This window comes from Mobula birostris, chromosome 5, assembly GCF_030028105.1.
Source record: "Mobula birostris isolate sMobBir1 chromosome 5, sMobBir1.hap1, whole genome shotgun sequence".
Taxonomy (NCBI): Eukaryota; Metazoa; Chordata; class Chondrichthyes; order Myliobatiformes; family Myliobatidae; genus Mobula; species Mobula birostris.
In genome coordinates this window covers 121,152,617-121,165,684 of record NC_092374.1, presented here as the reverse complement: position 1 = coordinate 121,165,684, position 13,068 = coordinate 121,152,617, and the positions used below count along the sequence as shown (strand labels likewise).

At 38.8% G+C, this 13,068-nt stretch overlaps 1 protein-coding gene across 3 annotated transcripts in view; it reads right to left on the bottom strand.

The window, feature by feature from the left end:
• The window catches only part of arhgap15 (Rho GTPase activating protein 15), a 737,150-nt gene that overhangs the window by 570,634 nt on the left and 153,448 nt on the right, over positions 1-13,068 (bottom strand). For all 3 annotated transcript variants that reach the window (XM_072258610.1, XM_072258612.1, XM_072258613.1), the window contains exons 4-5: positions 8,781-8,849; positions 7,001-7,062 (exon numbers count right to left, since the gene is read on the bottom strand). In XM_072258610.1, coding sequence (XP_072114711.1) covers positions 7,001-7,062; positions 8,781-8,849 — 131 coding nt within the window. The remainder of the gene's footprint in view (positions 1-7,000; positions 7,063-8,780; positions 8,850-13,068) is intronic.

The window sequence follows — 13,068 nt, the reverse complement described above, 5'->3', positions numbered from 1 at the left end:
TTCTTCCAAAGAAAATATTCACCTTACCCCATCCAACCCAGCAACGTCCCAAGTACAGACAGGTGCTGGAATAAATGGCGGAAATAGGAAAGTGTAATTTTATAGAATATACTGTATCATTTTGATATAATTATTCTCAATGTATAGGGAGTCCATAATCATTTCATATGTCAAAATTGTCACCTAAAAATAGAAATTACTTTCCTCTCTGGTATCCATCCAGGATTTAATCTTGGCTGCCTTTCAGTTGACCTGAATTCTTCGAATTACAGGACTTGTTTTGCATAACAGGTCACTCCCATTTTGCATGAACTACCTGTAGCTTTGCTCAATTTTTTAGTGATCTTTTGCCAATTGCATTTGGCAACTTGAATGCATCCCCTGCTGGAGTACTGTAACTCTGAATTCTTAAAGGAGATAAGGAGGATTGAATCACCATTCAGAACTCAATGACAAATATTTCCATTTCCATTCCCTCTGAAATTAATTCATTATCTGGATTTGCCCTATTGTCTTACAAAGAAGACAAAGAATCTAGACCCATTTGCAATATTCTTGAATGTTTTTCTCAAATTAGGCTCATCTCTGTGTTACAAATTAAACTGGTCTTAATGTCTCAGTGTCATTTTTACTCATTTCAAACATCTTGCTTTAAAGACGAAGCCTCTGATTAATGAATATAGCTTTCATAAATGGAAAAAAGTTAATTGTTTATGTCAGCTCAGAGATAGCATTTTATTAAATGTGTGTAAGGACTGAGGAAATTAGATGAAAGAAGTTTGTAATATTACATTTTTAGCTCTTTGACAATGCAGAACAGACACTTGAGTGATGGACTAATTCACTAAGTTTTCTTTTAATTGATATCAGTGTTCTTGGACAGATTATCTGAAAAAAATAGGCAGCATAGAATAAGACCTCTGAATGAAACTCCATAGCAGCTATTCTGACAGTACTGGTAAGCACAATATTTATTGAAAATGATGCCAATGAAAAGAATTTAAGGCAACATTTTGAACAGCAGGAACTGATCTCCCTCATGACACCTGCAAGTGGTACAAGTGCTACACCTGCCCATTCTCCTCTTCCCTCACCACCAGTCAGGGCCATGAGCAGTCTCTCCAGGTGAGGCAACCCTTCACTTGCATGTCTGTCAGGGTCACTTACTGTATCCAGTGCTTCTGGAGGGGCCTCCTCTATATCGGTACGACCCGATGTCAATTGGGTGATTATTTTGTCTTTCCATCTGCAACTGGCAGGGTTTTAGAGTGGCCAGTCATTCCATTTATGTATTGAATTCTTCAGGCTTGTGTGGGGCACTGGAGACTATTGGGCTCTGAGATTAGTAGTGCATTTTGAATTTGTTTATTATTGTTTAATAGAAGTCATCAATTGTTTCGAGTTCCTTGTGCTTTTTCGAGCGATTCACTCTTTATAATGGGGTTTCCTGATGCCTCCTGTTCAAGCTTGATAAGTTTATTTTGATAGGCTCAGGGATTCTATTTTACTTGTATAATTTAACTGGATGCCTGATTGGCACTAATCACAGGTTTCTGTTTTTGAGAATGTTACTTCTCGCGGTGTCACTCAGCCAAGCCACCTATGCTCTTCTGGAATTATTATGAATAAACTCTTGTTGCCATCTCTACATCACAGTCTGCATTTCTTCTGCACTTGGGTCTGATATTGTCAGCGCACACCATGACAAATTCCACTCCACATTTTCATTCCAACATATTGGCCATCGTTTCCTCTACTGCCACAATGAGGCCACTCTCAGGTTGGAGGAGCAATATCTTATATTCTATCTGAATAGCCTCTAACCTGATGGTACGAGCCCAACTTCTCTACCTACTGGTAATTTCTTTCCTCCTCCCTTTTCTCTTTTGATCCATTCCCTATTCTAACTCTCTCTAACCCTTTCCCTTCTCCTCGTTTGTGAATTACCGCCCTCTGGTGCCCCAACACCGTCCCCTTCTCCCACGGTCCACTCTCCTCTCCTATCAGATTCTTTCTTCTTTACCTCTTCACCTTTGTTACCTATCATCTCCCTGCTTCTCACTTCATTCCCCCCCCCCCCCACCCAACTACCTTCCCTCTCACCTGGCTTCACCTGTCACCTGCCAGCTTGTACTCCTTCCCCTCAACCCACCTTCTTATTCTGTCTTCTTCCCTCTTCCTTTCCAATCCTGAGGAAGGGTTTCAGCCCGGAACACTGACGGCTAATTCCTGACATTAGATTCTGCTTGACCTGCTGATTTCCTCCAACATTTTATGTGTGTTTCTCTGGATTTCTGGCATCTGTAGAATCTCCTGTATATTTAATTGCAGTTAGGCCAATAGCTTAGGAAAGCAATGGACCGGTTCATGCAAATATAGGTTTAGCTAAGAGTCATCAATTGTGAAATAATTGTTAGCAAGGAGGATATCAAAATATTCAGTAATAAAATCTAATATGTCATATTTTAAAATTACTTGTCTGAAATGTTTTACAGCCCAGCAGCAAGTATTCCAGCCCAATTTACACACATGCTCTACTCATACCAAAGAAATTGGCCAAGAATTAGAACAGGCATTTTAATAATACCTAGACTGAAAGAAGTGGAATTAGCTTCATTAAAGTATGACAACGCTTGCCATTTTGAGATCTAATTTTTAGCTTCCACTCAGTTATTTCACAATATTTTTAGAGACATCAGAACCTGAAAAATTAGTGAGACAGTGTATATACCGGATTACATATTATTCACACATTAACCTGCACCATATATCGATTGGGGCAGGACAATATCCTTCAGGAATTCATTAGAGATGTTCATGCTCTTTATCCTTCTAAGTTTCAGTCTTACTACTTTGCAGAATATATATGTATATCTCGATTATTAAAGAAGGATATTGTGTAAGCTTATTAGGTCAATTAAATTCCACTGTCACAGCCTGTCAATATACCTCAAATATTAAAGCAGGATATAGCATAAGCCTATTAGGTCAATTAACTCTCCCTATCACAGCCTGTCTCCTGATTGTACATTAGCCAAGTGATGTGAAATTTCTTCCTGCAGGTAATCTCACATCAGTGAGGTTTCATACTCATTGCAATATAAATTTGATTTTTAATGCTTTTAGATTTTGTGTTAATCTTGGTACAGTATGCACATCCTTTTCTTGTCATAAGGAAAAGTGCAGCCTGCATCTTGGTGTAACATTCAGAGAAAGTTTCAGAGCTTTTCAGAGAATGGTGAAACTGTGATCTTTTTTCAGGAAGCTTGAGGCTATACCAAAACTGTACCTCCAGTGTCTATAGCTGTAGGAGGTTGCATTCTTCTGTTAATATAACTAAAATGAAACTTGCTGGAAATAGCTGTTGGAATAATTGTGTATGAAGACAAGCACCCTGTGAGGAATTGTTACTACTCCTTAATTCACAACATGCTAAAACAAACGTGTTCCTTCGGGTGGACCTGATAAACATGGAGGGATTCTAAAACATATTTTAGACCACTCAAATCTGTTGTCTGTTTTAGGCTAATTTGACTGAAGAATGACTCAATTCAATAACACGCATTACATGGTTTAGATGTCCTTATGGGTGCATGGCAATATTCAAAATCAGCTCTCATTGTGTGCATTTTGAGCCCGTAGCATAGAACAAAACAATCCACTTCTAACACTAAAGTTGCTTCATGATGAGATGTATAGAAATTTACCAATAAACTCATTATTATTCCACTCAAAATTGTCTCTGTAAGATCCAAGAACAAACTGCACACTGTGTTGTTCAGTGTTGACCATGGATATTGCATCCTAACTGTCTCGATATACAAAGCCAGGGCAGTACAATATGGAGAGCAATCTGTTGCCCATGTAGCAAGCTCCCACTCTCCATGCATCTGATGAACCCAAAGGAGTAGCAAAGACCGATACAGTTTGGCCAAAGTAGAACCAAACTAGTCTAGATGTCTGTCGATGCAAAGCAAGACTATAAGAACTAGAAGCAGAAGTGTGATTGTTTGACCGTTTGTAACTGATTTGTTCTTCAACAGGATCAGTGCTAACCTACTACTGCCACTTTTCTGCAAACAATTCATCTTCATGGATTCTCACAACATTTAAAAGTCAATTGACTTCTGTCTTGAATTAACTCAACAAATCAGTATTTATAGATTTCTATAAACATATATCTATAAATTTGCCAACAACTCAACTATTGTTGGCAGCTTTTCAGATAGTGAGGAGGAGGCTTACAAGAGTGAGATAGATCAGGTGGTTGAATGGTGTTTCAGCAGCAACCTTGCACTCATTGTCAGTAAGACCAAGGAATTAATTATGGATTTCAGGAAGGGTAAATTAAGGGAACACACCCCAGTCCTCTTTGAGAGTCAGAAGTGGAAGGGGTGAACAGTTTTAAGTTCTTGCATATTAACCTCTCTGAAGATCTATCCTAGGGCCAACATATTGATGCAATTACAGAAGGCTCAACAATAGCGACATTTTATTATGAATTTGAAGAGAATTGGTATGTTATATCACCAAAGACACTCACAGATTTCTACAGATGTACTGTGGTAAGCATTCTAACTAGTTGCATCACTGTCTGACATGGAGGGGCCACTGCACAGCATTGGAAAAAGCTACAGAAAGCTGTTAACTCTGCCAGCTCCATCATGGGCAGTAGTCTCCCCAGTATCCAGGACACATTCAAAACGCAATGCCTCAAAAGGTCAGCATCCATCATTGAGGACCACCATCACCCAGGACACACCCTCTTCTCATTACTACCATCAAATAAGGGGTGAAGGAGTCTGAAGACACACACTCAGTGTTTCAGGAACAGCTTCTTCCCCTCCACTGTCAGATTTCTGAATGGACAATGAACCCATGAGCAGTTCCTCAGTAATTTTCTCTCTTTTGGCACTGCTTATTTAATTTATATTTTATATATACTTTTTGTAAGTTATAGTATTTTTATAATTACGTATTGCAAAATACTGCTGCAGCAAAACAATAAATTTCATGACATGCTGATGATATTGGGGAGTCCTCGTACAGGATACCCTTAAAGTTAACCTCCAGGTTGAGTCAGTAGTGAAGAAGGCGAATGCAATGTTGGCATTCATTTCTAGAGGAATAGAGTATAGGAGCAGGGATGTGATGTTAAGGCTCTATAAGGCACTGGTGAGACCTCACTTGGAGTGCTGTGGGCAGTTTTGGTCTCCTTATTTAAGAAAGGATGTGCTGACGTCGGAGAGGGTACAGAGAAGATTCACTAGAATGATTCCGGGAATGAGAGGGTTAACATATGAGGAATGTTTGTACGCTCTTGGACTGTATTCCTTGGAGTTTAGAAGGATGAGGGGAGACCTCATAGAAACATTTCGAATGTTAAAAGGCATGGACAGAGTGGATGTGGCAAAGTTGTTTCCCATGATGGGGGAGTCTAGTACGAGAGGGCATGACTTAAGGATTGAAGGGCGCCCTTTCAGAACAGAAATGCAAAGAAATTTTTTTAGTCAGAGGGTGGTGAATCTATGGAATTTGTTGCCTCGGGCAGCAGTGGAGGCCAAGTCATTGGGTGTATTTAAGGCAGAGATTGATAGGTATCTGAGTAGCCAGGGCATCAAAGGTTATGGTGAGAAGGCAGGGGAGTGGGACTAAATAGGAGAAAATGGATCAGCTCATGATAAAATGGTGGAGCAGACTCAATGGGCCGAATGGCCTACTTCTGCTCCTTTGTCTTATGGTCTTATATTAGACTTGATTGTGATTCTCATTCTGAGCCTCTACGCCCTCTCAGGTGCAAAATTCCAAATGTTTAATACAAATGAATACTTCAGATGAAATTTCTGTTCATCTCTCACAAAATGGCCAGCTATTTATTTAGAAACTATAGATCTTTTGAACTAACCATCACAAGTGGGGAAACACCATCCCTGTATCCACCCTCTCAAGCCCAGTGATGATTATTGTAATTTTCAATGAGATGGATTCATATTCCTCTAAATTAAAATGAGGACCATTCTGCTCAAACCCCTCACACAGGATAAACCAGTTATGACATGAATTCATGTGGTGAACCTTTACTACATTTCCCCTATGTCTCCAAAGTTATGGGAGCTGTTTCACCTAGCCTTGTATAATTGGAACAAGGCATCACTCTCTTTCATGCAAATCTGCTTATAATGAGAGTTTTTCTAACTAGTCCTGATGCAGGGTTTCAATCCAAAAAGAGTGATAATCCCTTTCTCCTCTACAGATGCCACTCAAGACATTGAGTGCCTCAAGCAGATTGTGGCTCCAGATTTCAGCATCTTCAGAAATGTGTCTCCTTCCTAGCATGCTCCTCTTGCATCTTAACTTTCAGTGATTTATTTAATACAAGAACACCTAGTTCTCTGTCTAAACACTAACAAATCTCAACTCCTACCACTTACATGGTATTTCTGTTTTTCTACTAAAGTGCCTGACTGCACATTGCATTCCATTTGCCATATCCTTGCTTATTTGCTTAAACTGTCTGCATCATTTTCTCCATCTTCATCACAATCTACACCGTCACCCCTTATCATCAAGAAAGTTGGATATATTACACTGGATCCCTCATGCAATCATTTATAAACATTATGCTCAGCTGGGGCCTCAGCACCAAATCTTGTAATATCCCAACTTGAAAATGTCTTGTTAATTTCTATTCTCTGTTTCCTGGCCACTGAGCAATCCTTATCCTATGCTAATATATTACCACTAACACCATGCACTCTAATTTTGTTGAACAATCTCATATGACATTTCATCAAAGAACAACTGAAAGCCCAACTACTTCACTAATGGGTTTATCCTTATCCACTCTACTTGCAATTTCAAAGAACTCCAGTGATTTGCTGACAGTAATTTTGCTCTCATGAGTCCACTATTTCTACCCAGTGTCCTCTACAACTTATTCAATAATGGATTCCAAAAATGTCTCCAGTTAGGGCAAAGACCAAATGCTGTGCAAACATACCTTAGTTTCTTGCCTCCCTCTGTGATCTTTGCTTTGTTCAAATAGCCATTTTTCTTCAGTGACTGTAAACAATGAAATTAACAAAGATACATGTAGATTAAAAAGGGTCACATAAAAATAAATTAACTTTATTGTACAAGAGGTATAAAAGTTGCTTTTACATATACAAGGCCATTGACTTGGCAAGGTGTAATGATTTCTATACATTTCTACATTTAATGCAGCGAACAAAATTTCTTTCCTAACCATTGAAGATAATGAATATGGCTGTGAACTGGTTCCAATAATGACAATCATTATATGATTAAAAAAAAATTATAAAACACATGATCTATCAATGTACTGAAGGTAATCCGTGCTATTACCATTGTCATCTCACAGTTGAGACATTAAGCCAAGACCCACCCATGTTCTTGGGAGGCATAAGTAATCCTCTTATCTAATTCTTTCTAACAATAAAGAAGGGACAGGAAGGCTCTACAATGGGTAGTCCAAACTGCCCAATGCATCGCTGGCATCAACCGAGTTGCTGTCAGGAACATGCTGTATATACAGAAAGGTGACAGAAAAGGGCCAGTAACATCATGAAGAATCCCACCCACTCTGCTCATGGACTGTTTGTCCCACTCTCATCGGGGAGAAGGCTATACAGCATCCACACCAGGACCACCAGTCTCAAAAACAGTTATTTTCCCCAAGCAGTAAGACTGATCAACACCTCCACCCTCAAACTCCACCACTACTTAATTATTTCCCACGAATCACTTTATGTACAGCCTAGCATCACTCATAGACATACAATCAATCCATACATATGAGCTACCTTACATGCTTAGATTTATGTTTTTTTTTATTATTATTGCATTCCCTATCTTTGAGTTTTTTCTTGTGCTGTATCAGATCTGGAGTAACAATTAGTTTGTTCTCCTAACACTTGTGTACTAGAAATGACATTAAACAATCTTGAATCTTACGCACAGTAAGCGATTCATTGGCAATGTATCTGCTTTCAATTATGTGAATCACTTCAGGGAGAAATAAGATAGAACTGAGGTACCCTGAAAGCAGCTGTACCCACAGGTATGCTAAACATAACAGTAGCATGCTGTAGTTGATTAGTTTTGGCATGCTGATGTTGATTGCTGCCTTTTTTAACTGGAACGGAATATTCAAGCAAATGAAAACAATGAGGCAATCATTTGAAGACAGGATAGGAAGTGTCATTTAGAGGGCAGCAGTGTGTGTTGAGGCATCAGAAAGTCTTTAATTGGGGATATGAAGGAGAGACTCCAATCTGGTCACCTCGGGTAAGCTTCTGTACTTGTTTCTTAAAGTTAATCATCTCCACAAAGTCAACGTTGTGTCACTGTCTGTATCTTTTATGGGATCAACCAGTTAAAAAGCAACCCCTGGAGAGCATGATTACATTTAACTTTGAAAGACCATTTCCCATAGTAATCAAATTGACAAGAAGCCTTGTCACTTGCAATGTGCTGGTGGTTTATTGAGGTCAGCAGCTTTTCATGACCAAGTTCCAACTAGAAGAAACTGATTCTTGAACAATGTTGACAGCATGATTAGTGTGTATTATACTCTACTTACTTCCAGACATGAGAAATATATCTCTCTCCAGAAAAATGCACTTACACATGCCAACACAAGTTACAGTCCTTCAATTCATTTCTTTAATGAGTACCAGCCTCTTGTTTGCCCATATGTGGAAGGAAATACAGTCAGTTAGAAGACATATAAGGTAACTTTTCCTATACAGAACACTTACAGACTGATCCACCATTCCAGTAATGTCTGAAAGGTTGTGCTGTGAATGATTTCGCCTGTGGCGAGATATCTACAAGGCAAAACCAAAAAAAAATTGCATTAATATAAGGCTTCAATGTACTTTTTTAGGGATATTATTGCCAATATTTATTTCTCAATTCCTTAACTTTACAACAAAAGTAATTAAGTTTAAAGAAGACCAAACAAAATTTATTTAGAGAAGGAGTTCCTAACCTTTTTTATACCATGGACCAATACCATTAAGCAGGTTGGGAATCCCTGATTTAGAGCTCAGTGGATACTAAAATAGGTTGCATAATATTTCTGTCATAACTTGAAACAATATCAAATTTAAATAACGTAAATAAGTCAGTGGTGATAGATGCACAAATTTATGAGTGTGGTTCAAGAGAATCCTTTGAGCTATGCAAAGAAAACTACCACATTATTTTCAGAATCAGAATCAGGTTTAATTTGATTTTCTTTTATGAAATTAAATTTGTTGCTTGTTGTTTTACAGCAGCGTTACAGCGCAAAAGCATAAAATTACTATAAATTACAAAATACATAATATAAACAGTAAGATAGAATTCATGGATCATTCAGAAATCTGATGGTGGATGGGAAGATGTTGCTCTAAATTGACTGTTGGTCTTCTGACTCCTGTATCTGCTCCCTGATGGTGGTAATGAGAAGAGGGCATGTTTCAGATGGTAATAGTACCTAGGTCCATGAGCTCTTGCTAAAGCTGGTGACGGATGCGGCATATTCATTCTGACCCAATAACCACATAAATGGGAGACATTTCCATTTTAAAAGAGGTTAGCCAGAATGTTTCCTGGATCAGAGAGCATTGTCGATAAGGAGAATTTGGATAAACATGGATTGTTTTTTTTTCTGGGTGATTGGAGGCTGAGGGAGAACCTGATAGAAGTGTATAAAATTATGAACTAAGTAGATAGGCTTGATAGTTTACACCTCCCCCCCCCCCCACCCCTGGTAGGGAAATATCAAATACTTCAGGGCATAATGAGAAAGGTAAAAAGTTTTGCAAGGAAGCTTTCTCTTTGCACAGAGAGCACTTGGTGCCTATAACATGCTGCCAGAGGAGGTGGTGGATGCAGCCATGAAGCAATATCTAAGGAGTAATTAGGCAGACACTTTAGATGAAGAATAGACTATTGTGTACCATGTGCAGGCAGATGGCATTAATTAGATTGGCATTATTGTTGATGTAGACATGTTGGGCAGTGGAATCTGTTCCTGTGCTGTACCATGCTATGTTTTATAAACATTTTATCCTGTAATGTGTATGTACTCTGTTTCTAAAATTATATTCAATTCATTGTCCTGTGTTAAATAATTAGAACATACATTCAAATCCTAATGCAAATATGTGGATTATGCGTTTCAGGTATAGAAGTGGAATTCCCATTGAACATAAAAAAAGCTGGAAATACATTGGTATAATAATGTTCAAGAGTTAATAAATGAAAGGAAAACATTAACAACTAGTAACAAAACTTGCAGAATTTACAGGCAGAGGAATGACATATGTGTTCCTGTTAATTTTATGAATGAGTTATAGAAGAAAGTACAAATGTATAATCTCATAACAAAGATTTGTGGACTCAAAACTCAATTAGATTCTACATAAAATATTTTTTGCCATTTTGGTGACTTGAAATAAAATTTTATTTTATTGCCATGTTCCATGTGGTCAAGCAGTAACAGCAAGCTACAATTAAATACTTGATTACAGTCATACACCAGGACTATATGCCAGTATTTGAACAAGAAACGTATGCTTGGAGTAAACCGAGCAATATTCATTTTTTCTTTAAGCAAAATGTGTTACCTTTATCTTTCTTTTGCACGAGTCTAAGTGCATACTCTGCCATGAATTACCCATGTAAAGGAGTGGAAATAGACTTATTCGCTTAATAGCTCGGTTCAGTACTGTGCAATATGGACTATGGTAACACTTGAAAGATTCTTCAAGAGCATTTCACAACCACTGACCTTCACCATCTCAAAGGACAAAAGATAAAACTGCTACCACCTGTTACATAGAAACATAGAAAATAGGTGCAGGAGTAGGCTACTCGGCCCTTTGAGCCTGCACCGCCATTTATTATGATCATGGTTGATCATCCAACTCAGAACTCCGCCCCAGCCTTCCCCATACCCCCTGATCCCCGTAGCCACAAGGGCCATATCTAACTCCCTCTTAAATATAGCCAATGAACTGGCCTCAACTGCTTCCTGTGGCAGAGAATTCCACAGATTCACCACTCTCTGTGTGAAGAAGTTTTTCCTTATCTCGGTCCTAAAAGGCTTCCCCTCTATTCTCAAACTGTGACCCCTCGTTCTGGACTTCCCCAACATTGGGAACAATCTTCCTGCATCTAGCCTGTCCAATCCCTTTAGGATCTTATACGTTTCAATCAGATCCCCCCTCAATCTTCTAAATTCCAACGAGTACAAGCCCAGTTCATCCAGTCTTTCTTCATATGAAAGTCCTGCCATCCCAGGAATCAATCTGGTGAACCTTCTTTGTACTCCCTCTATGGCAAGGATGTCTTTCCTCAGATTAGGGGACCAAAACTGCACACAATACTCCAGGTGTGGTCTCACCAAGGCCTTGTACAACTGCAGTAATTAAAAGTAATTAAAGAAGTAATCAAAGAAGTTGGCACTCCTCTAAGGCTACATCCACACTAGACCAGATAAATCCGTAACCAAAGCTTTTTTTCTTCGTTTTGACCCTCTGTCCACACTGAAACGACGTTTTCCTCCCTCGAAAACTGAGCTTTTCTACAACACCCTCCAGAGTGTGTAAATTTGAAAACGCCGATTGGGCAGAGTAGTGTGGACAGGGTAACCAGAGATTTCTAAAAACGCCGTCATGATGTGCCAGAACAGATGGTGGTGGCAGCGTGGTATTTCATTGCTTTCTTGAATGCAACCCCCCACACAACCTAACAATTTCAGAACAGACGGCAAAGAGACTGAAGCCAGAAGAGTTAGAAATGTACTCACCAAATACTTTGACCCATAACTTACTGAATAAGTAAGTATATTCACTTTGCCCTGTTTTCTGTCCTTGCTTGCATGAAGGTGGCTTACCTATTTATGCAAGTACTTCTCTGACAATAGATGTGTAACAGCCTAATGTAACATTGTATGGAAATACAAGATAACACTGATGCAGACATGTTTTATACATTTAACAAGATGCTTTATTAATGCAACAGAGTTAATCAGTTTTTCAATGTTTGTCGTCAGCCGTGTCATACTGTCCATGAACTCCCTGTTGGTTGCTTCCATATGCTCCAGTATTTGTGTTTTTTTAGTTTTAAGTCCTCCTGCACGATAGCCAAAAGCTGTCCATTGTTTGGCAATTTCGTTTTAAGTTTTTCTGGTCTGTAAATGCACAAATGTGCACTTTCACAGCAAGATTCGACACCAAACATGTCGTTTGTTTTCTGTAGGCGTGTCCTGCGCATGCCCAGTAGGAGGAGATTCGCCCAAATACCCGTTTTAATGTGGACGGAGGTATTTTCAAAAATGCTTGATGTGGACGCCTATCGTTTTTAACGTGAAACCGGCATTTTCAAAGTTATCCGGTCTAGTGTGGACGTAGCCTATGTCATACATTCTCCTGATGTTAAACTCAGTAAGACTGTTTCTTCATTGTCACAGACCCAAATAAAAGAACTGCTTCCCCAACAGCAATATAAGGGCGGCTCAGTTACAGGATTGCAGCAGTTTAACAAGATGGATCACCATGATTTTCTCAAGAGTAACTTGGGATGTGTTATAAATATTACACTTGCCAATGTGATTTTAAGAATATGGAATTATACAATTTTAAATTGGTAACATTTTCAAGTAACTACAGCATGTGGAAAAACTGTGAATTTGTAATTTCATATATTTTATATGCTGTGGGCTGTTGAGCGCATATTCTGGAGTTATGGTATATAGCAAATACTAATTTCAACAGCAGTCAGTCTGCAGACCTGAATGTGGATTGTAAATTGAATTTAAAATGCAGCTCTGAACAATGGACTTCCAGGAGCTATATTTTGTAAACAAAGAAACACACCATTTAACCTCAGATGCCTGCATATGCATGAATGTGGCCCAGAGGTAGCGGGAATTAACATTCATTTTGGTTGCCTGGAGTGTGAATGTGAAGATGGTGTTTGAAAATTATATGTACAGTCTGCCCTCCTTATCCACGAGTTCCGCATGCACAAATTCAACCAACTGCGACTCGGGAA